Here is a 25,543-nt window from a genome sequence, read left to right as displayed (position 1 = left end):
AATCCAGCCTCTCTGTAGTAGCTTGCCACCCTGCCTCTATCATCTCTCTATTTTCTCACTGATTTTCATTCTCTCTGTAGCCTACTTCCCTACTGCCTACATACCACTCTCTCTTCTCTCTCATCCACCTCTCCTACCTCTGTCCTGAAAAAACTTTCCCTTAATTTGGCCATCTGTGCTAGCTCTCATTCTGTATGCCTCCTACCTTTTGTGGCTGGCCTTCGGGAGAAATCTGTCTACAATCAATGTCTCCACTTCTCCCCTCATTCTCTTCTAAACTTTCTGCAGTTTGGCTCCTGACCTCATCACGCAGCTGAAATGCTTTCTCCAAAGTTACAATGACTTCTTAAGTGCAATATACAAGGGCCTTCCTCTCCCATCCTTGATTTGTTGGTAGCCTTTGACATGATTGATGATTCTCTTTTCCTGGATATTCTCATCTTTATTCTTTTGTTTTTCATGACTGTTCTCTTCTGGATCTCTTCCTCCCCATTCCTTCTCAATCTTATCTCCTGGATCTTCCTCTAAGGCAGTGGTTCTCAAAGTGTGATCTAGAGATTCCTGGAGATCTCTGAAACTCTTTCAGAGAGTCTTCAAATTTAAAGTTAGTTTTTATTTCTAACATGGTAAATATCTATAAATATTACCCACATTGAAAAAAAAAACTGAACAGGTCCTCAATAATTTTTAATAGTATAAAGATTATGAGAACAAAAATTTGAGAACCACTGCTTAAGGCACAGCCATTAAGTATGGAAATCCTCTAAAGGTCTGTCTATATCCCCTTTTTCTTCTCCCTTTATTCTATCTCCCTTGGTGATATTGTATACTTCTATGGATTCAGTATTCATCTCCTTAGATAATTCTCATATCATTTTATCCTGTTCTAATCTCTTTCATGACCTCCAGTTTTGCATTACCAGTTGCCTTTTAAGTATTATAAATTGGATGTCCCATAAATATTTAAAGTTAATTTTGTCCTGAAAAAAATTCATAATTCTTCCTCTCAAATTCTCCCTTCTTCTGAAATTCCCCATTTCCGTCGAAAGTATCTTCATCCTGCCTGTTACTCAAGTTCACAATATGCTAGATGCCATCTTCAACTCCCTATGTAGACTTACCATACTAACCCATCTATTCCTGTGATCTCAAATCTGGATTATTGTAATAACCTTCTTGCTTACTTTTCTCTGCCTTCTAGAATCTCTTCTCGCTCCAGGTAATTTCCCAACAAGGCAGACCTGACTATTATCACTTATCTACTCAATAAATACCAGTGGCTCCCTGTTACTTCCAAAATCAAATATTAAATCCTGTTTGACATTTAAAAGTCCCTTCACCTTTCTACCTTTCCATTCTTCTTGCACTTGCACTTGCACCACTCTTATTCAATGACCCTGGGCTCATTTCTTGAACGACATGACTTTCCATATCCCATCTCCTTGCCTTTTGCTGGCTGTTCCCATGACTGGAATGCTCTCACTTATGTCTCCTGATGTCTTCTCTGGCTCCCTTCAAGACTCATCTGAACTCTTAGTTTATGTAAGAGTCCTTTCCTATCTCACCATTCCCCAACCTCCATTGTTAATATCTTTCCCCTGAGATCACCTTTTGTTTTCTCTGAATACATCTTTTATGTTTGTAGTTGTCTTCATATTGGCTCCATCATTAATATGTTAACTTCTTGAAGACAGGGCCTCTGTTTTTACCTTTCTCTGTATCCCCAGCACTTAGTGCCTCACACATGGAGCTTAAAAATTCTGGCTGATTGACTGATGGGTGAATTCATTGGGTTTTTCTTAACCCTCACACTTTTTGTCCTTTCTTCAAAGGCCTCTCTAACCTCATCCCTTCTCTCTTCCTTATCTTACACTTTAAACACTTTCTCCCATTTCACCATGTGTACTCTGCTCTCCAATCACTTTAGTTTTCTTGCTATGCTTCCTACAAATTGTTTCCTGATGCCATACTCCTACATTAGAACTCTTATTGCTGTCTCCTGGCTTCCTTCAAGTCTCAGCTCAAGTCTCACCTTCCACAGGAAGCCTTTCTTGAAACCCCCCCCCCAATGTTCTGATGTTTTCCCTCTATTAATTATTTCCAAATTATCCTGCATATTTTATTTTTTGTAAATCCATACTAGATTGTGAGCTCCTTGAAATCAGAGACTGCCTTTTGCTTTTCTTTGCTTCTCTGGCCAGGCATATGGTAGATACTTAATAATAATTGACTGATGATGATGGTATCATGTTCCCTTGCCCCACAGATGTTACACTGTCTAATAATAATTGTTGGGCATTTGGACCTTATTATTACGAACTTAAATGTTAATACTGTTATAGTGCATGTTTTTGAGAATTTTTTAAGGGCAAAAAATTGATTTTCTAGGTGAAGAATAAACTATTCCTTTCATAAATCAGTAAACAATAGGCTATTTTGAATGAAATATGTATAATTATGACAAATTGTTTTTCAGTTACTGAAGATCTTATTAGGCGAAATGCAGAACATAATGACTCTGAAATTTTTTCCTTGGAGGAACTCTCCTTGCACCAACAAGAAATCGAAAGACTAGAAAATGTTGACAAATGGTGTCAGGATTTAAAAATTCTCTACCTTCAAAATAATCTCATTGCAAAAATTGGTAAGTTTTGGGTAATTCTCTCTCACTCTCTCTTTTTTTTTTTTTTGAATTAAAAATCCTTCTCAAAGGAAGCATCAATCTTTTATGTAGAACTAGAAAAGATAGCTCAAAGTACAAGTCAAGATAACTCTTTTATTCAGGGATTGATTGCTGAATTTATGATCTCTCTTCACCATCTATTAATCAGCTCAGCTATATGTCATATCTTTCATCAGAGAGTTTACAAAGGTAGAAAAATGAAGTGTATCTCATTTGGCAATTTGTAACCTTGAGTTTTTGCTGTGACTCCATGTGACTTAGCTAGAAAGTTTAGCAATTAAAAAGGATATGTCCCTGAGATTAGCCAAATGTTTACTCTACTCTTCTAGGCCAAGGGAACATGAAGGAACTGGGAGAGGTGTGGAAGATTACTGGAAATGGTTGTAGTTCTTTGTCACAAAGTGCTGTATCATCATCATCATCATCATCATTATTATTATTATTATTGTGTTTATTGTCCAAATAAAGATGGAAATGATGGGAAGAAATTATTACTGGAGTTGATTAGAAGCAGGAAATATTTATTAGGCAACTAAGATGAGCTATTTGTTTTTTAAAGCTCTATTCAGATGGGTCATTATAGTGTGAAAGTGACTAATTCTCAAAGATTATGCCAGGATAGGTTCATCCTACTAAATAGAAGAGGTTTTACATATGGTTTCTACAACAGACTTTATGATAAATATATATACATACACACATATACCACAATGTGTGTGTGTGCTATGTATATAATATTCCCATGCAATATACATATATATATAATACATTCTCTCTCTCTCTCTCTCTCTCTATATATATATATATATATATAGAGAGAGAGAGATTATATGTATGTATATATATATATATATATATATATATATATATAATCTGTTTTCCGAGGACCAGTATTTCTAAGTTCAAAGAGGTTTATCACTAGGTTAGTCACTAGGTGAATTTATAAATTTAGTTTATCACAACAACTTAAGATCTTACTTATGTACAAAAGAGAATGGGTTTTTGTTAGTGAGGGAGTATCTTCACTAATAAAATAACAGATCCTTGAAAATGTCATATAAAATATATGTTAGGCACTCAAGGTTATATGCAGATAAATAAAACAGCTTATTTTTGTTTCATGAAGTTTATAGTCCAGTCTAGGACAGTCAGATAAGTAGTTAAGCTAAGATAAATGGAATTCAAATTAGAATATGTATACATAATAGATCAGATGTGCTATTAGAATATAAATGCAGTGAGAACAGATGAGGAAATTCACTACCTGCTGGTGGGGTTGGGGAAAGCCTCATGAAGAAAAAGTTTCATTCGGGTCATGAGTATTCATGTCCAAAGCAAGTCACACTGGTGAATGCCTGCAAAAGAAATGGTTGGTACTCTCATGATGTATAAAGGTAGATATGTTAGATATATACACAAATAATTATACAGAAAAGTCCATTACTAAATTATAGTTAGGAATGAAATTTATTTTTAGTTCAGATGAAGAAACAAAGATTTCTATTGAGGTTGAAGACAGGGAAGGTTTGAAATGTCACCTTGCTACACATGTAAGCAGTGTTCTATTAATGTAAATATTGGCTTATGAAAAAGATTTTTGGGGTTTTGTAAGGTGTGGGGTACATATAGTGTGAAATTTTAAAATTTGAGTTTTCTATTGCTGTTTATGAATAATTTAGAATTGTTTGTGAAAAACTTAGACTTTGCATTACTTTTTACTAGACACTGAAATGTTACAGATTTCTTTAAATAATTATTTCAAAGATCTTTAGTAAAAATTAGAAGTTCTGGCACATAGTTGAATTAAAAGGCTGTTACATCAAATCACCAGCCTTTATGCATTGGGACATTGAAGTTTAGTACTAATTGTACAGTTTTAAAACAGTTTCTCAGTTTCTTCATTTTCACAGCTGCTTCTTTTAAAACTAATAAATGGTAGTATGCTATCCCAAGCCCTTCTAGAATTGTTGAAAAGTTTTAATTTTTACTTCTAAATATTTTTAACTATACAAAATTTTGTTATTTTTCCTTTGCATAATGGGACTCTTTTCTTAACCCTCTGGAATCTGGTTCTATTCCCTCTATTCCAGTGAAACTATAGTTTTATTGATCATTTCAGTCCTAAATCCTATGATGACTCAAGGTGCAATGGATGACCAGGGAAGACATTGGCCCAGGACCGCCCAGCATGGCAGGCCCTCATCAGAGAAGGTGCTGGGCTCTGTGAGCAAATCAGAACTGAATTATCTCAGAAGAAACACGAGATGTGCAAAATTAGAGAAGGCACCCCACATATCCATATGGACTACTGGTGTCCGACCTATGCCTTACGATCAGCCATAATCAGACACACTATAACTCGACTCTAACATAGTGATGTCATTTTGGTCCTCTTTGAGAACCAAGCACAGCAACTGACCAAATTCTATGATAAAAGCCTTTCTAATCACCAGAAGAGAGTAGGGGTCTATTATCATTATATATTTTATTTGACTATTGTATGGCATTGATGTGCTCCTTGGATGCAAGATGCCATACTATTGTGGATTTACTTTTACACTAAGTACTCCTGTATCCCTAACTCACTTCTCTGCTTTTACACATACACACTTGTCCCTATTTTGGACATTTTTCTTGGCTCTCTGCATTTTTCTCCATGGATCTCATCTAGTTCTCAGATTAAGCATTTATATCCATTTTTGTTTTACAGCCCTCATTTATCTCCTGAGTTCTTTTTTTTTTTTCCCCCAACAGCCTGCTTGGCATTTCAACTTACATATTCCACAGAAACTCAGCATATCTGGAAATCCAATCCCTCATCTCACTTCCCAAACTGCTTGCCCTTCTTAAATTTCCTATTTCTGTTAATTCCTCCTGTAACTCAGGATCAAAACTTGAGTTATTTATGATTTCCGCCTCCACCTCTCTCCATATTCACTCAGTGATTTCATTCAATCCAATTCCTTCTCCCCACCTCCCAATAACCTCTTTTTTAAGTTTCTATGTTTTCATATGTTTCTATGTTTTCACTTTCAGACCCTAAGTTGAGAACTTCATCATCTTGTAGTTTGTAGACAGGGATTAGAATTCCAGCTTTGTTACAGCCTGTTTGATCTTGAGCAAGCCATGTTCCTTCTTTGGGTTTTAGCTTCCTCATCCATAAAATGAAGGGCTTAAATGAGATGACATCTAAGATCTCTTTCAGTTCTAAATCTTATGTCAAAATAGCCCCTAGATGGTTTCCCTCTGTCACCCCTAGATGTATTGATTCATCTGTCTGTCTTGGATTATCTCATACTCTTCAGAACTTTTCAGGATTACTGTCATCTACAGAGCAGATTCCAAACTCAGAGGAAGGTTCCTTAAAGAAGCTAAGGGTCTTTGACTAATGGGATCATAGCTGAATTTGTTATTACATAGTCTATTTGAGGTCCCATCATTTTAATTTAAAAGCTAAAGAGTTTCTCCCTTATATCAGAATTTTCTTTCTTTATTATTATAACTTTTTAATGATAGAACATATGCCTGGGTAATTTTTTACAACATTATCCCTTGCACTCACTTCTGTTCCGACTTTTCCCTTCCCTCCCTCCACCCCCTCCCCTAGATGGCAAGCAGTCCTATACAAGTTAAATATGTCACAGTACATCCTAGATACAATATATGTGTGCAGAACCAAACAGTTCTCCTGTTGCACAGGGAGAATTGGATTCAGAAGGTAAAAATTAATGGGAGGAAAAACAGAAATGCAAACAGTTTACACTCATTTCCCAGTGTTCCTTCTCTGGGTGTAGCTGCTTCTGTCCATCACTGATCAACTGGAACTGAGTTAGATCTTCTCTTTGTCAAAGATATCCACTTCCATCAGAATACATCCTCATACAGCATCGTTGTTGAAGTGTATAATGATCTCCTGGTTCTGCTCATTTCACTTAACATCAGTTTGTGTAAGTCTCTCCAGGCTTCTCTGTATTCATCCTGCTGGTCATTTCTTACAGAACAATAATATTCCATAACATTCATATACCACAATTTACCCAACCATTATCCAATTGTTGGGTATCCATTCATTTTCCAGTTTCTAGCCACTACAAACAGGGCTGCCACAAACATTTTGGCACATACAGGTCCCTTTCCCTTTTTTAAAATCTCTTTGGGATATAAGCCCAGTAGTAGCACTGCTGGATCAAAGGATATGCACAGTTTGTATATCAGAATTTTCAAATGTCAGTGAAGATAATATATTAGACTGTAGATTGTGCCTTCTTATAATAGCTCTCTGTAATAGATGACTGCAACATATAAATTAAATATATTTATACTCATTTATTCAGTCATTGGCAAGCCAGACATAAACTCATATGTTTATTGATTTTAGATGATTTTTGAATTGAGAAGTAACATAGTGAAAATATTGAACTTAGGCCCCAAATATCTCATTTCCTATTCTGACCCTCTCCTTTACTAAGCCACTGATCTTTTTTAGTGACATCACTTCTCTGTGTAGTTTTGTCATCATTTGTGAAGTGAAATATTTAATCTTTTTCTTTCATTAGCTGCTTGTAAGGAAAGCATTTGCTAAGTCATATGGCCCTATGTAAATGTTAACCATTATTAGAATTTAGAAGCTAGGTCTTTACATTTCTATAGCAAGTAATTATTTTTATTGTTTAGGCTAAATGGAGTACAAATGTAAGACACAATTTAAAAAACACCTTATCTTTTCACTAATTGACAAAGTATTGTTCACTTTGCTTTTTATGTGCTAGTTTACTTTATGAAAGTAATAATGTTGATCTTTTCTTAACTGAAAACAATAATGTGACAATAAGGAATCATGACTGAGCCCCCATCCTTCAGTTCTTCTCATGTTAGCTGCTCTGACTTAAGAGATTGCTTCATTTGGCCTGTCTCTGTGAATCATTTGATGTGTACAAAATGTTTTATAATAAAAACTAATTTAATTATTGGCTTATTTCAGAAAATATTAGCAGACTAAAGAAATTGCAGTATCTGAATTTAGCTTTGAACAACATTGAAAAAATTGAAAATTTGGAAGGTAAGACTTTTCTCTCCAATGTTGAAAATAAATATTTTTAAAACTAAAAGAATAAAGAAATTTGGTTGCTAATACATTTTTAATTATTTTAATTATATATTTTTTATTTTAAAGTATTACTTTTATCAGTTTTTCAGTCATAGAAGATTACTTATTATACATCTAAGACTTGATGCAGTTTTTCTTGAGCTCCCAGATTTTTTAAGCTGTTAGGGATTCAGAATTAGTTGTAGGACAAACCTAAAGCAGGGCCTGTATAACTTTTTTACAGTTTGGTAAAGCCATGTACTCTTTTTAAGAGTCATGCATTTAAATGCAGAAAATAAAAAATTACCAAAGAATTAATTGTATTGAATTGTATTGAAATATAATTACCAAAGTATTAAAAAAGGCAATTAGTTGGTGCAGTACATAGAGTGCTGGGCCTGGAATAACGAAGACAAAAGTTCAAATTCAGACTCACACTATTTCTGAGTCTTACTGAGAACACTACTTAATTGCTATCTGCATCAGTTTCCTCAATTGTAAAATGGAGATAATAATAGTATCTACAAGTACTCTTAGTTGAAACTATCAAATGCAATAATATATATAAGTGTTTAGCACAATGCCTGACACAGTAGCTACAATATAAAGGACAGCTATTGTTATTTAAAAACTTGTACACCCCAGGTTTAGAATTGTGATGAAACTATGCATGTGAAAAAGTAATTCAGCATAATTTAAACTTAAAGATAGAGGGTTATTTTGTGTGGTGAGGAGGAATGGATTTGATCAAGAAATGATTTTATAGGATTATAAGATTATAGATTTAGAGCTAGAAGGAACAAAACTCCCCATTTTATAAATAAGAAAACCCAGAAAAGTTAAGGGACATGCCTGAGATCAAATAGATAGTATCTTCCTTACCAGTACAGATCAGAAAATATTTGGTGACATATCATATTACTTTCCTGGGGCCTTGAGAGGTTGAGACTTACCCACCATCACATAGTCGGTGTACCAGATATGGACTGGATCCACAAAGTCTTTTGGTCTCAGTTTAGCTCTCACCATGTCATGTTTCATCTCAATATTGATATATTTCCCTTTAATTAATTATTTAATACTATTATATATATAAAAATTATTATATATTATATATAAATTATAATATATATATATATAATTACATAAATATAATTACAAATATATAATTACAAACAAATAATTACAAATAATTAATATTTGTAATTATCTATGTGTATATTTATGCACATATATATTTCATATTACATTGATCACATTTAATAGTTTTACAATATACAAAGTATTTTCATCACAATAATCTTGTGAGACCAATAATAATATTTCCATTTTTACAGGTGAGGAGATTGAATCTTAGATATAACTTTGCCCTAGCGCACAGGGATAGAAAACGATGGGGCTGGAACTTGAATTCAGGACTTTTGATTCTTAAATTTACTGTTCCTCCTGTTATACTATGTTGTTTCTTTTAAACACATTTCTTGAAAAGTGGTATAGAACTATTTTTTATAAGTTGAATAACACTTTAAGCATATTATGATATTCTCACCAACTTCACTTATTTGATGATTATCATCATCATCATCATTATATTCCTCCTCATTAATAAGGAATAAACAAATATTTATCATGCCCTGGGTACACAGCATTCTATTATGTTCATGTTAATTTCCATATGTAGAATAATCACCTACAGGAGACGGTATACTTGGTTGAATTCCGGAATGGGAATCAGAAGGCATTCATCTCTAGCCTCAGATCCTTGCTAATTATGTGGCCTTTGGGCACATCCCTTAACTTGTCTCAGAATCCTTACTAATCAAATGAGGCTAATAATGACTCCTATTCCATGGTGTTATTATGAGGATATATGAACTAATACAAATAAAATGCAATTAAGCTTAGAGCATCACACAACTATGAGCTATTATTATTACTTTAAACAATGGATTTACAATTCCATCCACAGTCCATTTGTGTTGATAAAAGAAGTCAAGAAGAATATGATACTAGGGGCTTAAATCACAAATTTCTTATAAATGGCCATCTAGAAGACCAAAACTCCCTTCTCCATGATGCTATTACTGTTTTATCTCCTACCTCTCCAACTTGAAGAATCTCAATTTTCTGTTCTGTACTTTTCCCTGAAGCCTGTATGGGGTAGGGACTTGGGCAGAAATGTATATGAGTATAGTAACTAGTATGTTATACTCCTATTTATGACTGGTAAATAGTCGATCATTTTCTGTTGTAATGTGTCATGAAAATTATGATGTCCCTTATGAGATTATAAATTCAATTAAAATAGAACCTCTTGATATATTAGTAAAATGTGATTTATCCAGCCTTATCATGGAATGGAGTCTATGACTTTGGGCAAATTACTTCACCTTTGAATTTTAGTTTCTTCAGTAAATGTAAAATGGCTAAAATAATGATGTTGTGAATAAGACATTAAATAGTTTACAAAGTATACCATAAATCTGAGATATTTTTGTTCAATGTTTTTGTGCTTTTTAGTGGATTTATGATTCCTTGATGTATATTCTCCCTTCATTGATACAGATATCCTTATGTCTATACCTTATCCTGTGTAACTTCTGTCAGTGTCATTCTGTAACTCCTTCATAGAGGATATACTTGATGTACTAGGGGCCTTCGTCTGATTCTCTTAGCATTTTTAAAGTGCCCATACACTACTTGAGCTTGTCGTGTTTATTCCTGACAAGTTTCAAATTATATATGCCTTGCATCAATGCTTTATTCCACTTCCTGCATACAGGAAATTGTTGGTAACATGTTGTAGCCTGCTGACATTCATATTAAATCTTTTAATTACTCTTTTAATCATTTTCTATTTTTTCCCCAAGGTCATGTTTTAAAAAATGATTTTCTAGCTATATAGCATCACTCAGAGAATTTTGGTATTTAAAAAATGTTTTGGGGGGATTTTTTTGGTTTTAGTGGCAGTGAGCAATTGGAATCATTGAAATTACTGCATAATTTTTCCAATGCAATCCTGTTCTATCTCCCTCTCCAGTTCAATGATGGGCTCTCTTCACTATCTATGTACATTGTTTGACTACCATATGGATATTGATTGAAAAATCTGACAGAATGACCATGGTCTATGTTATAAACTGGGCAATATGTGTTTTTATTGATTTTGATTATCTCTTGTGGATATAGTACCTAGATAAATTTCTTTATTATTGCTACAGATTTTACTGAATCTTTATTCCTGTTTGCTCCTTCGTTTGCCATTTTAAAATTTATCTTTAATTTTCACTATTTGGCTTCTAGGTCTTTTTTCTAGTTTATTAGTCTATTACAATATTGCAAAATAATTATGATTCTATTATTTCCCTGACAATGCTAGCTGATAGAATCAAGATCTAAAAAGCTGCCAATGAACAAGACTTACATTGGGCTGTGTCCTTAAAGTGAAATTTCATAGGGACAAATGTAAAAAATCTACAGTTAGAGTCAAATAATCAACTCCATAAGAAGTATGAAGAAGTTTGATTAGAAAGAAATTTCGAGAAAAACTTGGAGTTTTGGTACACTGAAGGTCCAACTTGAGCCAGGAATTTTGATTTTGTATGAAATTTAAAAGTTTTTTTTTTGTTAGAATAAAAGCAGTGCAGCCAGAATTAAGATGATGTTGAATGATAATATTTTTATTGAAATCTCTGATAAAATAATGTCTAAGATATTTATAGAGAATTGATAAAAATAGAAGATGAAGAACCCCTTTCTAATGAATAAACAAGTAAAGGATAAGAATAAACAATTTTCAAAAGAAGAAATATTGTCAACAACCATATATTAAAATGAAGTACATTACAAATAATGGAAGTAAATGCAGTGACTTTATTTCATACATATCATATTGGCAAAAGTGATAAAAGAGGGAAAGAAACAATATGAGCAGGACTGTGAGACAATGGGCATACTAATAAACTGTTGTTGAAACTATAATTTCTGTTATACACTTTACAATTACTTGAGAAATTTAGCAAACTATATCTATCTTTTGAATTATCAGACCTGCTACTGGATTTATACCTCAAGGAGATCAATGGAATATTTCCACATATACCAAAGTATTTTTAATAGTGCTTTTTACAGCTAGAAAAAAAATTGCAGAAAAATGAACAAACTGGCAACAGAGTAGATTCTAACCGAACAAACTGTTGTCTGTGAGAGTAAGACAATATTTTTATATAAGAAATGTCAAATATGAATAATTTAGAGAAATGGGAATGTAGCACAATTCCTGGTATACAATAGATGCTCAATACATATTTGTTTATTGAGGCAAAAAAGCAAAACAATGTGAATGATAATACAAATGTAAATGAGAAAATTAAGAGATTTTGTAATTCACATTAAATATAATAACCAATGTCTGTTTCAGGGAGCTTAAATTCATTTCATCATTATGAAACATCCTTCATCAAAGTAAGGAAGTAGTGAATTATAGATGTGAAATAGCCTTCCAGATACAGCTAAGGGTACACTGTTTTGAGGATTAAGTGACTTGTGCAGGGTCACAGAGCTAGGAAGTGTTAAGTGTTGAGACTAGATTTGAACTCAGCTCCTCCTGACTTCAGGACTAGTGCTCTATCCATTGTACCACCTAGCTGCCTCAGGTCTGTTGTTTTTATTTACCATAGCTACTGTATCTACTGTTTTTATTTACCTTCTTTTTCTTATTATACAAAGGATTTTATAGTGGTACAGGGGTGAGAGGATTCTTTGAGAAATGTCTTTGGTGTAACAACAAAATGCATCAATAAAATGTTAAAATGAATATATATATATATATATATATATATATATATTTCCAGGATTTTGTTCCATTTTACTAGCTGAAATCATTCCAACACTCCTTTGCATGAAGTGTAGTCAGAAAACTGGGTAATGAGTAATTAATAGAAAAATACATGAAAATATAAAAGAAAAAGGATAACTTCAGTATATCAACTTACTGAATATTTAGCATTTTTATGAGAGAAAAAATCAAAATTGTATCCAGCATTGTCTATCTCAGAATTTTATTGTTAAGTCAATAACAGAGAGAACTTTTTACATAAGTTTGGTAATTTAAATTTCCACTAAGTCATGTTTATATTTTTTAAACAGTGAAATGAGTCCTAGAATTCTCAATAAAAATTTACCTTTTTGACCACTTGATAATTTGTAAGAAGTTTAGGATAAAAACATCTACAAGAAAATTTTGTTTTTCAACGAAAATTAGTTAACCAAGGAGCCCATTACAAAATATGTGTTTGTTAATTTTTTGGTCTTCTTAAGAATAGGGTCTTTTGTCGACTATTAAGCAATTAAAACAATAATAAAATAGACATAGAACATTAAAATGAAAGAGTCATAGCAGTATGAATACTGAAATATGAGAGATAAGAAACTACTTGTTCTCCTGTTACATCTGAAATTTATTATTCAACTCCAATGGGTTCAGTTATCATCTCTACACTAATATCTCCCAGACCTCAACATCCATTCTGAGGCTTCAACATCTAGCTCTCAGAATGGATCCTAATAATATCAGTAGCTCTGTATCACCAATTGCCCCTTTGACCCTTTAAACTGGAATTTCAAATTAAATAGGGTTCAACCACTACTTATTATCTTTCTCTCAAAAACTACTGGAAAGCACTCCCCTTTTTTCATTCACATACATTTATCATAATGTCTATAACAATACCTTGCTCTTTTGAACTTTCATGAGTTGCCAGGTATAGTAAATTCTATCTGCAGCATCTCTCACATTGATCCCCCTTTTTTTTCCCCATATGACTATTACTTCAGTTCAAGATCTTATCATCAATTGCTAGGACTATTGTGATAGCTTCCTAATTAGGTTTCTGATCTCTTTCCTTTTCAATTCATCTTTGATCTCTTTCCTTTTCGATCCATTTTCCACACATGACAAATTGATTTACCCAAAGCATGTATCTTATCATGTTACTACTCCCCTAATATTTTCAGATTTTCCCCAAACATATAGCTTACCTTGTTTCTACTCTCCTAGTATTTTTAGATTTATCTAAAGCATATAAATTTCCATGTTACTATTCCCTTAGTATTTTCAGATTTACCCAAAGCGTATATCTTACCATGTTACTAATCCCTTAGTATTTTCAATATCAAATATAAATTCCTTTGTCATCTAAAAGTCTTCAAAGACGAATTCAACCTGAAAACAGGCTCCAAATGACAGGGATTTTGCCCCTTATCATTTACTCAATAGTTCAGTCAGACTCTATCTCATGTCTTTGTGCCTTGGCACTGGTTCTCACCTTTACCAAGAGTTCCAAAAACTCTGTTCAACTTCCACCTTCTCCAGGAGGTCTTTTACTGATCCAGTTATTAATATGCCATTCCTACCCAATTACTCTTTATTTTTTTAACATAATAATGCATATTTAACATAATAATAATATATTTGTGTGTTTATTTTTTTGCTTACATCAGGGTATCCTAGGCAGCTTTTTTCTTTTTTTTTTCTGCTTCTCTGGATCACCTCCCTTTCCCTTTGTCTCCCAATCTTAGGCAAAAAAATGATTTAAAAGTATAATTAAGAGGCAGGTAGCTCAGTGACTAGAATATTGTTGGGTTCTGAATCAGAAAGAGCCATGTTCAAATGTGGCCTCAGATACTTGCTCTGTGATTCTGAGCAAATCACAACTACTATGTGCCTCAGTTTCCTCAAATGCAAAATAGGTATCATAAACAGCTCCTGCCTCTTAGGGTTGTTGTGAGAATCAAATAGATACATGTAGAGTGCTTAACTTGGTGTCTGGAAGATAGTAGCTATTTGATAATGATTGTTTTCTTCCTGTAAATCTTGTGTATTCACATTATTTTAATAATAAATATTCCTATCATTCTTGATAATATTAATAGTAATCTTCCCCTATTAAGACAGTACATTGAAATTTCACTTCCTCTTTACAGTTTGATTCAATGATGGATTTTTAAATCAGAGTAATATGGCCACATAGCAATAATTTATGTTGAAATAAATGTGGCATATTATAGCATAAATATACTTTTTTGGGGGATATTTTATTGGTCTGTCCTTTCCATTTAATTATACCCTCCTTCTCTAAGCAAATAGAAAAAAAAAACACAACAAAATAAGCCATAAAGCCAAAATACATATTGCACATGAAATGCATAATGCATATACAATGCTCGTTAGCCGTGTCCCAAAATATGTCTCTTCTTTGCATTTTAAATTCATCATTTTTCTGTCAGGAGGTGATCAGAAGGTCCTTTCATTTTTATTTCTTTGGATTCATGGTTTTTATTGCATTGATCAGAGCTTTTTTTTTTTTTTCCTGACCTCCAGATGTGAGTCTCCCAAGTTCTGGATATCCTATTGGCATCTCACACTCAATCTCCACAAAACTGAACTGAACTTTCTTCCTTATCCTACTCTTCCTTCCATATTTCTTTTTTTTTTTTTTTTTTGGCTGAGACAATTGGGATTAAGTGACTTGCCCAGGTCACACAACTAGGAGGCATTTAAGTACGTGAGGTCAGATTTGAATTCAGGTCCTCCTGACTTCAGGACTGGTGCTCTATCCACTGTGCCACCTACCTGCCCCCTTCCATATTTCTTATATGTGGGGTACCAGTGTTCACCCTTTCTGTCATGTTTGTAAACCCAGGGTTCTTGTAGACCTCCTTTTCCCCTCACATTTTTAATAGTCAGTTTTAGAATTGAGTCATTTGCACATGTTCTATCTATCCCTTGTCTGGAATCCCACTGACAAGATTATCATATTCATGATTTTTATCACCAATTTGCATTACTGCAAACATTTTTTTTTTAACAAATCTTTCCATATTATCTGTTATGATTTTGCCAGAATAGTTTTTCTTAACAGCTCTGGGGAAAAAAAAAAAAAAAAAGTTTTCTTTGGCTCTTTGTTGCAAAATCACAGCCTGTGCTCCAAAGGAATCATTACTATATGCAACATGTAGTCATTCATTAGTAAGCAAGTGAGAATTCATATTCCTTTACCTGGCATTTAAGACCCTTGGCAGTCTTACACCAAGCCTCCTTTTCAACATTATCTTCTAGTAATCCTCTCTATGTTGTCTGTATTCTAGTCAAATGGGCCTATTCTCTTTCCTCTAAACATGGATGACATTCTTCTGTCTCTGTGTCTTTATTTAGAACATTTCTTTGACCTGGAGTGTGCCACCTCTTCTACTGAATTCCTTCTCATTCTTTACTCATCCCAAATATCTTCTTTTCCATGAACCTCCCATTCAGTCTTCTCATTTCCTATTAGAATCTCACAGAGATTTGTTTCCCAACTCTCTATACTTTTGTGATACCATTATAAAGGAGCTTGAAGGGAGGAGCCTTAGATCAATTTGATGAATTCCTTAATTAGTTCAATGAGATAATAGAAAATGACCCTTTGTTTGAAAGTATTTGAAGGTATTTCTAGTGAAGGGACTTTGTTCTAGTTGTTGGTATTGGTGAAATTGGTTCACAATTTTCAATTGTGTTTGACTCTTTGTGACCCTATTTGGGATTTTCTTGGCAAAGATACTGGAGAAGTTTGCATTTCCTCCTCAAAGTCATTTTATGGAAGAGGAGACTGAAACAAATAGAGTTAAATGACTTGCACACAGTAAGTTTCTGAGACTGGATTTGAATGCAGGTTTCTGACTACAAGTGTTCTATCCACTGCACCACCTAGCTTTCCCCTACCTTGTTCTAAGGACCTAAATCCCTTTGTCTCCCAGTTAATAGGGCTGGTGAAGGGCTATTGCCCAATGCTGATATTGTACATGAAGTGTTTGTATAGGAATTAGGGACATTATTTCCTACATTTGGGAAAAGCTATATGCCACAAGTGCTTAAAATTTATTCTGGAGATTTCCTTAGAGTTACTCTCTCTTAGATGGTTGTGCACACAAAAGACCCTAACGTTTTATTAAAGAAATGAATGACTTTTCACCTCTTGTCCCTCACAAATCACTGTTCTGCAACTCTAATACATTTATCATATGTTATGGTGTAATATAGTTATCTGTGTGTTGTTTCCTTCTCCTAGTTTATAAGGAACTTATAAGGAACTTCAAGGATTGCAACTTCTTTATTTCCTCAATTAATTCGTATAATGGCCTGCTCAAATGAGATGCTCAAATACACTTAGAAAATTAACCAGTAATTAAGCAGTGATTTATAAATGTTATTGCTGTTTTTGATACTAAGCATAAGTACATGAATTCTTTCCTTACCATTTGGTATTGTTTCACCATTTCCCCCTCCACAGGATGTGAAGGATTGGAAAAACTTGATCTGACAGTAAATTTTGTTGGAGCATTGAGCAGCATTAAAATTCTTCGACATAATATAAATCTTAAAGAAATTTTTCTTATGGGTAATCCATGTGCAGACTTTGAAGGATACCGAGAGTTTGTGGTTGCTACTCTTCCACAACTGCAAGTATGAATATTTTAATGGTTCCAATTACTTCAATGCATTGTCCTAAACTGAATTCATTATCTTTCTCTTCAGACTTTCCCATCTTCCAAACATTGCTAATGCTTTCTAGGACAGAACCATCCTTAGTCCCCCAAACTCACAGCATAAGTATCTCACCCCACATATCCAGTCTGTGGCTAAGGTCTATCAATTTTACCCCTGTCACATCTCTCTCCTTCTCTCCGTGGACAGTCACCAACCTGATGCAGGTCTTTATCACCTCACCCCCGAACTATTGGAGTAGACTGCTGATACATCTGCCTGCTCACTCAAGTCTAGATTCTATTATCTGTCTAAGTGATTTAGCTAAAACACAATTTGACCATGTCACCTTTCCTTCCACTTAATCCTTTCACTCCCCCTCGCTTCACATGCTCTTTGATCCACTACCACCAGCAATCTGGTTGGTTCTATGAACAAGACACTCTTACCTTCTTAGTCTGGGTATTTTCTCTGGCTTTCCTCTATACCTGGAATGCTTTCCTTTTTCATATTTACTGCTGCCTTTCCTGGTTTCATTTAAGCCCCAGCCAAACCCATCTTCTACAGAAACCCTTTCTCAATCTCTCTTAATTATTAGTGTCTCCATTGTTATTTCCTATTTATATAGTTTGTTCATATTTGTTTGCTTGTTGTTTCTCCCTTTAGTTTGTGAAATCCTTGATGACAAGTATTTTCCTTTGCTTTATTTTTTTTAGTAGTCCCAGGATTTAAGCATTTTGCCTTGCAAATAATAGGTACTTAATAATAATTTAACTGACAACATGAAAATTCTAAAATTTAAAAATTAGAGTCATGCCAAATTTGTTCAATTTTATCAGCAGATAAGATCTCTGCATAGGTGGATCATATAGATAACTGAAGTTTTTTACGTTTAAGGTTTGAAACTTTTTTGTATTTTATAGTCTTTATGGAGACCATTCTAAAGGAAATAAATATTTCTCTGCCTTATTAAATAAAATATAATAAACACAATTTGGCCTTTTCCTAAGGAAATAGCATATAATATCTGTAAATTATTATACTATATTACTTTGAGAGATTATTGAAGATTTCAAGGTTTTTTAATTTGTATACTAAGTGGCCCCAGATTTATAAATTTGTAGATACTGTTGTTTGTCCTTTATGCTTGAAGAAGATTAAAATAACATTACATTGTCAGGGTCAAGGTACAATGTATCTGGCTGTGGTTGATCTTTCCAATACTAATTTAGAAGGTTCGACTATAGGTTGGACACAAACAGTCTGTGTGACCATTTGGGAGGGAGATACCTCTAAATGCATTTGTAGATAAAATCACACTGTGTCCTTCAGTAATAATTCTGTTTTTATGAATATTTCTTTAGAGTGGGCTTCTTTTTTCAACACTCTTTTATTTTTCCAATTACACATAAATATAGTTTTCAATATTTATTTTTTGTAAAACATTGTGTTCTAATTTTTTCTCCTTGCCTCTCTCCTCCCCAAGAGAACAAGCACTCTCATAATAAGTTAAATATGTGCAATTCTTTTAAACATATTTCCATATTTAATTTATTTTTAATATTAATTTTTTACAATTCTGAGTTCTAAATTTTCTCTCTTCTTTCTGCCCTCCATTCATTGAAAAGGCGAATGATATGAGATCAGTTATACAGTGAGGTCATGCAAAACATAATGAAGCAAGAAAAATAAAGTGAAAAAAGAATGCTTCATTCTGCACTCTTGAGTCCATCAATTCTCTCTCTGGAAGTGATTAGCATTTTTCATCATGGATCATTTGAAATTGCCTTGGATCATTGTTTTGGATCAAGTCATTCACAATTGATCATCCATATGATATGGCTGTTACTGTGCATAATGCGGTTCTGATTCTGTTCAATTTGAATTTGACTTTATATTAAATTTTCCCAGATTTTTCTGAAACCCTCCTGCTTATTATTTCTTAGAGCATAATAGTATTCCATTACAATTATATGCCAACAACTTTTTCATCCATTATCCATTTGATAGGTATCCCCTCAATTTTCAATTCCTTGCTACCACAAAAAAGCTGTTATAAATATATTCATATATTTAAGTCTTCTGTCCTTTTCTTTAAGCTTTTTGAGATACAGATGTAGTAGTGGAATTGCTGGATCAAAGGATATACAGTTTCATAACCCTTAGGTTGTATTTCCAAATTCTTCTCTAAAATGGTTGACTCAGTTCACAATTCCACCAACAGTGTGTTGATATCTTTATTTTTCCACATCCCTTCCATCTTTATTTTCCATTTTTGTAATGTTAGCTAATATCTCAGAGTTGTTTTAATTCTATTTCTCTAATCATTAGTGATTTAGAATAAGTTTTCCTGTGGATTTTGATAGCTTTGATTAGAGTAGGTTTCTTGGTACAACTATTTTTGTTTTTGTTATGAGCCATAACAATGTTGATTTTTCATTTAATTTTGTGAGTGTAATTGATATTTTCCCTTTCTTGGCTTCATTTTTTTTTTGTTTGTTTTTTTTTAGATGATATTCAATTTTTTTTAAATAACTTTTTATTGACAGAACCTATGCCAGGATAGTTTTTTACAACATTATCCCTTGCACTCACTTCTGTTCCAATTTTTCCCCTCCCTCCCTCCCTCTGCCCTCTCCCCAAACATGGCAAGCAGTCCTATACATGTTAAATAGATTGCAGTGGATCTTGGATATAATATATGTGTGTAGAACCGAACAGTTTTCTTGTTGCTCAAGGAGAATTGGATTTGGAAGGTATAAATAACCTGGGAAGAAGAACAAAAAATGCAAGCAGTTTACATTCATTTCCTAGTGTTCTTTCTTTGGATGTAGCTGCTTCTGTCCATCCTTGATCAATTGAAGCTCAGTTAGATCTTGTCTTTGTTGAAGAAATCCACTTCCATCAGAATACATCCTCATACAGTATCGCTGTTGAGATATATAATGATTTCCTGGTTCTGCTCATTTCGCTCAGCATCAGTTCATGTAAGTCTCTCCAATCCTCTCTGTATTCGTCCTGTTGGTCATTTCTTACAGAACAATAATATTCCATGACATTCATATACCACAATTTACTCAACCATTCTCCAATTGATGGGCATCCATTCATTTTCCAGCTTCTGGCCACTACAAACAGGGCTGCCACAAACATTTTGGCACATACAGGTCCCTTTCCCTTTTTTAGTATCTCTTTGGGGTATAAGCCCAGTAGAGACACTGCTGGATCAAAGGGTATGCACAGTTTGATAACTTTTTGGGCATAGTTCCAAATTGCTCTCCAGAATGGCTGGATGTATTCACAATTCCACCAACAATGTATCAGTGTCCCTGTTTTCCCACATCCCCTCCAACATTCTGCATTATCTTTCCCTGTCATTCTGGCCAATCTGACAGGTGTATAGTGGTATCTCAGAGTTGTCTTAATTTGCATTTCTCTGATCAATAGTGATTTGGAACACTCTTTCATATGAGTAGTAATAGTTTTAATTTCATCATCTGAAAATTGTCTGTTCATATCCTTTGACCATTTATCAATTGGAGAATGGCTTGATTTCTTATAAATTAGAGTCAATTCTCTATATATTTTGGAAATGAGTCCTTTATCAGAACCTTTGACTGTAAAAATGTTTTCCCAGTTTATTGTTTCCCTTCTAATCTTGCCTGTATTAGTTTTGTTTGTACAAAAACTTTTCAATTTGATATAATCAAAATTTTCAATTTTGTAGTCAATAGTGATCTCTAGTTCTTCTTTGGTCATAAATTCCTTCCTCTTCCACAGGTCTGAGAGGTAAACTATCCTATGCTCTTCCAATTTATTTATGATCTCATTCTTTATGCCTAGATCATGAACCCATTTTGACCTTATCTTGGTGTACAGTGTTAAGTGTGGGTCAATGCCTAGTTTCTACCATACTAATTTCCAATTTTCCCAGCAATTTTTGTCAAATAATGCATTCTTATCCCCAAAACTGAGGTCTTTGGGTTTGTCAAACACTAGATAATTAAGGTTATTGGCTGTTTTGTCCTTTGAACCCAATCTATTCCACTGATCAACTAATCTATTCCTTAGCCAATACCAAATAGTTTTGGTAACTGCTGCTCTATAATATAATTTTAGATCTGGTACAGCTAGGCCACCTTCATTTGATTTTTTTTTTCATTAATTCCCTTGAAATTCTTGACCTTTTGTTTTTCCATATGAACTTTGTTGTTATTTTTTCTAGGTCATCAAAATAGTTTTTGGGAAGTCTGATTGGTATAGTGCTAAATAAATAGATTAGTTTAGGTAGTATTGTCATCTGTATTATATTTGCTCGCCCAATCCAAGAGCATTTAATATTTTTCCAGTTAGTTAGATCAGACTTAATTTGTGTGGAAAGTGTTTTGTAGTTTTTCTCATAAAGTTTCTGATTTTCCCTTGGCAGATAGATTCCTAAATATTTTATACTATCAGTAGTTACTTTAAATGGGATTTCTCTTTCTAACTCTGACTGTTGGATTTTGTTAGTGATATATAAGAATGCTGATGACTTATGTGGGTTTATTTTATAACCAGCAACTTTGCTAAAATTATGGATTATTTCTAATAACTTTTTAGTAGAATCTCTGGGGTTCTCTAAGTATAGCATCATATCATCAGCAAAGAGTGATAATTTGGTTTCCTCATTGCCTATTCTTATTCCTTTAATATCTTTCTCAGCTTTTATTTCTTAGCTTCATTTTGAAAGTAATTTCCCATGATAGATAGCCTCAAGCTGGAGAGCATGATCAGGCCATTAGGGAAATTATGTTTCCTTGGTTTCCCTGGAAATCATCCCTCATTCAGACCAGAAACTATAACTAGTGCAGGTTGATTGAGGCTTGTATTCCCTCAGGGGATTAGCAATCAACAGATCTCCTTTAAGAGGCAGGGTGCCAGTTTTTGCCATGGAAATTTTGGGGAACATGAAATACATAAAATTAAACTTCTGGATATGATTTTTTTCTAATCTATATCATATCTTACTGAGACCCAGCAAGCCTGACCTGGTTCTAGCTTTGCCATAGCCTCTTCTTGCCATTGTTTCTGACTAAAGACATTTCTATTAATTAGCTTGAGACTTTAAAGGTTCTTTAGAATCTGAACGTCTTTTAACTGACTCAGTGTTTGCAGCTATTCATTAAAGTAAGAAAATCACAAAATTATTGAATACCAGAGTTGAAAGGAACCTCAAAGACCATCTAGTCCAGTCTCAATGGAACAATCCTGTTCCTTCTGTGGCAGTCCATTCATTTTTTGGAAGTGTTAGGAACTGTTTTTCACATTGATCTGAAGTCTGCCGGTGCTATTTTCATCTCCTATTCTTAGTTCCATTCTTTGACTCTAAGCAAAAAAACATTTGAAGGCAATCCAACTCACACAGAGCAAGCGCTCACATGGTGGTCAGAAAAACACATAGACATTCTTATACTCTCTCTTAAGTACTTTAGAATTGAATGTTCACGTGGACCATTTGTGCCTGACTTGAGGTAGAACATTCTGAGCTCATACTGGTCTGATCAACCACAGCCAGACACACTAACTTGACTCTAAGATAGTGATAATTTAGTCTTCTTTGAGAATAAAGGATAACCACTTACCAAGGTGCCAGACACTATTTTAGCACCGAGAACACCAAGACCCATGACTGAAATTTAGTTTAGTAAGGTTATCTTTTTTTTTTTTCTGGATAGGTAAAATGGGGTGGGGATAGCTTTGAATATATTTCAGGAAATTCGGGAACCAGGTAATGGGAGTATACTGAAGAACATTTGGGTGAATGAAAGCAGAAGTATATTCCAGGAAGTCAGGAGCTAGATGAGGAAAGGAGTTCCCAGGCTTGGCTCTGAGACATGCTATTATAGAGATGGAGAACTCATTATCTTCTGCTCTTTTTTCTACCAAAAGCAGAGTAGCTAATCATTTTTTTGCTTTCCTCACTGATAATTTTATCTCTCCAAAGTCTCAGGAAACCAATAAGGAAAATTGTATTTTAGATTTCATTCTTATTAATGGGGAAGAAGAGATTATTGTGGTGGAATCATCTTGCGTGATGGCACCTCTTATCTCTGACCTAGTTTCCTCATTCTGTCTCTGTCTGAAATCTCTCCTTAAATCCATTCTCCAAACAACTGCTGAAATAATAGTCCCAAAACAATCTCTGACTACATTACTCCCCTTCTTAGGACCTTCAAGGTCCCTTTACTTCTAGGATCAAATATACTTTCTGCTTTTGAAATTTTAAACCCCTAACAAACTAGCTCCAAACTTCCATTCCAGCCTTATGAATTACCCTCCTTCACACATTCTTCATTCTAGACAAATCTGGCTATACTATTCCTTCTTTTGTCCCCAAACAACCCCGCCCATATTGCCTGGAATTAGAACCATAGAAAGCAGGGATTTTTTTTTTTTTTTGGCCAATTTTTTGTATCCACAGTATTTAGCTCAGTGCCTGGCACATGGTAGGAACTTAATACATGTTTATTGATTGATTGGAATGCATTTCTATTTCACCTTTACCTCTTTGAATTGCTTCTTTTTTGTTAGCTCATACTTCTTTCTACATGAAGTCCTTCCCTCCATCTGCCAGTGCTTTTTCCCTGTTTCCCTTGCATTTTGCACACACACACACACACACACACACACGCACTGTTTCTCCTATAGGATTTTAAGTTCCTTGAAGACAAGTACAATTTCATATTTGTCCTTAATATCCTCAGTGCTTGAGCACTGGCACATAGATACTTAATTGTTAATTGATTGTGGAGAGATAAAATTTCACAGTAGAAATAAGATTAGGAGAGATGGCAAGCTCTCAAAACTGATATTCTGAAAACTATCTTTAGAACATACTTCCAAAGGGTAGGAAAAAGACAATTATTTAAATATATCAATATATTCATTTATGTTATTTTAAAACCCAGACTTTATTAAAACATGAAGAAAATGGAACAGAGCTAATCATTGACAGAACTATTAATTTAACATTCTTATTACTGGCAAAGATAATTAGCAAACTATATTGTTTTAATAGCATATAATGAGCTTTAAATTATTCCTTTTAGCTATTGTATTTGATGAATATCAAATATTTATCAGAAGATTAAATATTTTGTCATTTAGTTCGTAAGGATTTATTAAGCACCTACAATATGCCAGGCACTATGTGTGCAGAATTTTGGGGATACAAAAAATAGTCTTTGCAGTCAAGAAGATTATAGTCTAATGAAAGAGACAACACACATGCACCTATGTATAAGCAAAATATATAAATTGGGGGCAGTCACAGAAGGAAGGCGATACTAATTAAAGAGATCTGGGAAAGGCTTCCATTAAAAGGTGAGGCTTTAGCTAAAACTTGAAGAAGCCAGGGAAATAGGAGACAGAGATGATGGTATGTGTAGCATGGGGAACAAACCTTGAAAACAGTTGGAGTGTCTTGTATGAGCACCAGTAAGGAGGCCAATATCATTGGATTGTAGAGTACATGGAAGGGATTAAGGTATAAGAAGACTGAAAAATAAGAAGAGGGTAAAATTATAAAGGGTTTTAGCACCAAATAGGATTTTATATTTGATTCTGGAGGTAATGGAGTTATTTTTCATGCATTATTTATGTCCCTTTTATGAAATTCATGTACTTATAATATTCCAGCCAAGGTCAACATAAAGTCAATTTGAATCCTTATTTTTAAAAAATCATTTTATTATTATTTTTGTTATAATTATAATTTTATTATAAGCGTTTGGATGGCAAAGAAATAGAGCGATCAGAGAGAATTAAGGCATTGCAGAACTACCCAGTAATTGAAGAGAAAATCAGAGAACAGGAAACGGCTTATTGCCTCAAAAGATCCAAAGAGAAAGAAGAGGCTGAGAGAAAACTTCAAGAAGAGGAAAAGAAAGAAAAATGGAAGGAAAACAAAAGTAATCCAGGCTTCGATGGACGTTGGTACACAGACATCAACAACACTATGTATGTAAACTAACATTCATATTTTAGTGTTTATTTGTGATTCAAAAATTAATAGAAATAATCATTTAACATTAAAAGATGCTTACTTTCAAGGCCATAAACTTCCAATTGCTTGATTATAAATGATAATCTTATGACTTATGGACACTATGGTTTTTTTATATCAAGGGTTTTTATCTTGGATTTCATGAACCTTAAAATAAAAATTTATCTTGAAATCTGTAGTTCAATGTATTGGTTTTCTTTTGTAAGT

The 25,543-nt window shown here is 33.7% G+C and overlaps 1 protein-coding gene across 2 annotated transcripts in view; it reads left to right on the top strand.

Moving 5' to 3' along the window:
- The window catches only part of LRRC6 (leucine rich repeat containing 6), a 99,342-nt gene that overhangs the window by 16,513 nt on the left and 57,286 nt on the right, over positions 1-25,543 (top strand). For both annotated transcript variants that reach the window (XM_031947210.1, XM_031947209.1), the window contains exons 2-5: positions 2,477-2,644; positions 7,665-7,742; positions 17,099-17,271; positions 25,058-25,290. In XM_031947210.1, the coding sequence (XP_031803070.1) occupies positions 2,477-2,644; positions 7,665-7,742; positions 17,099-17,271; positions 25,058-25,290 (652 nt within the window). The remainder of the gene's footprint in view (positions 1-2,476; positions 2,645-7,664; positions 7,743-17,098; positions 17,272-25,057; positions 25,291-25,543) is intronic.

The sequence above is a fragment of the Sarcophilus harrisii genome, chromosome 1 (assembly GCF_902635505.1).
Source record: "Sarcophilus harrisii chromosome 1, mSarHar1.11, whole genome shotgun sequence".
Classification (NCBI taxonomy): Eukaryota; Metazoa; Chordata; class Mammalia; order Dasyuromorphia; family Dasyuridae; genus Sarcophilus; species Sarcophilus harrisii.
This window is presented reverse-complemented; position numbering and strand designations above follow the sequence as displayed.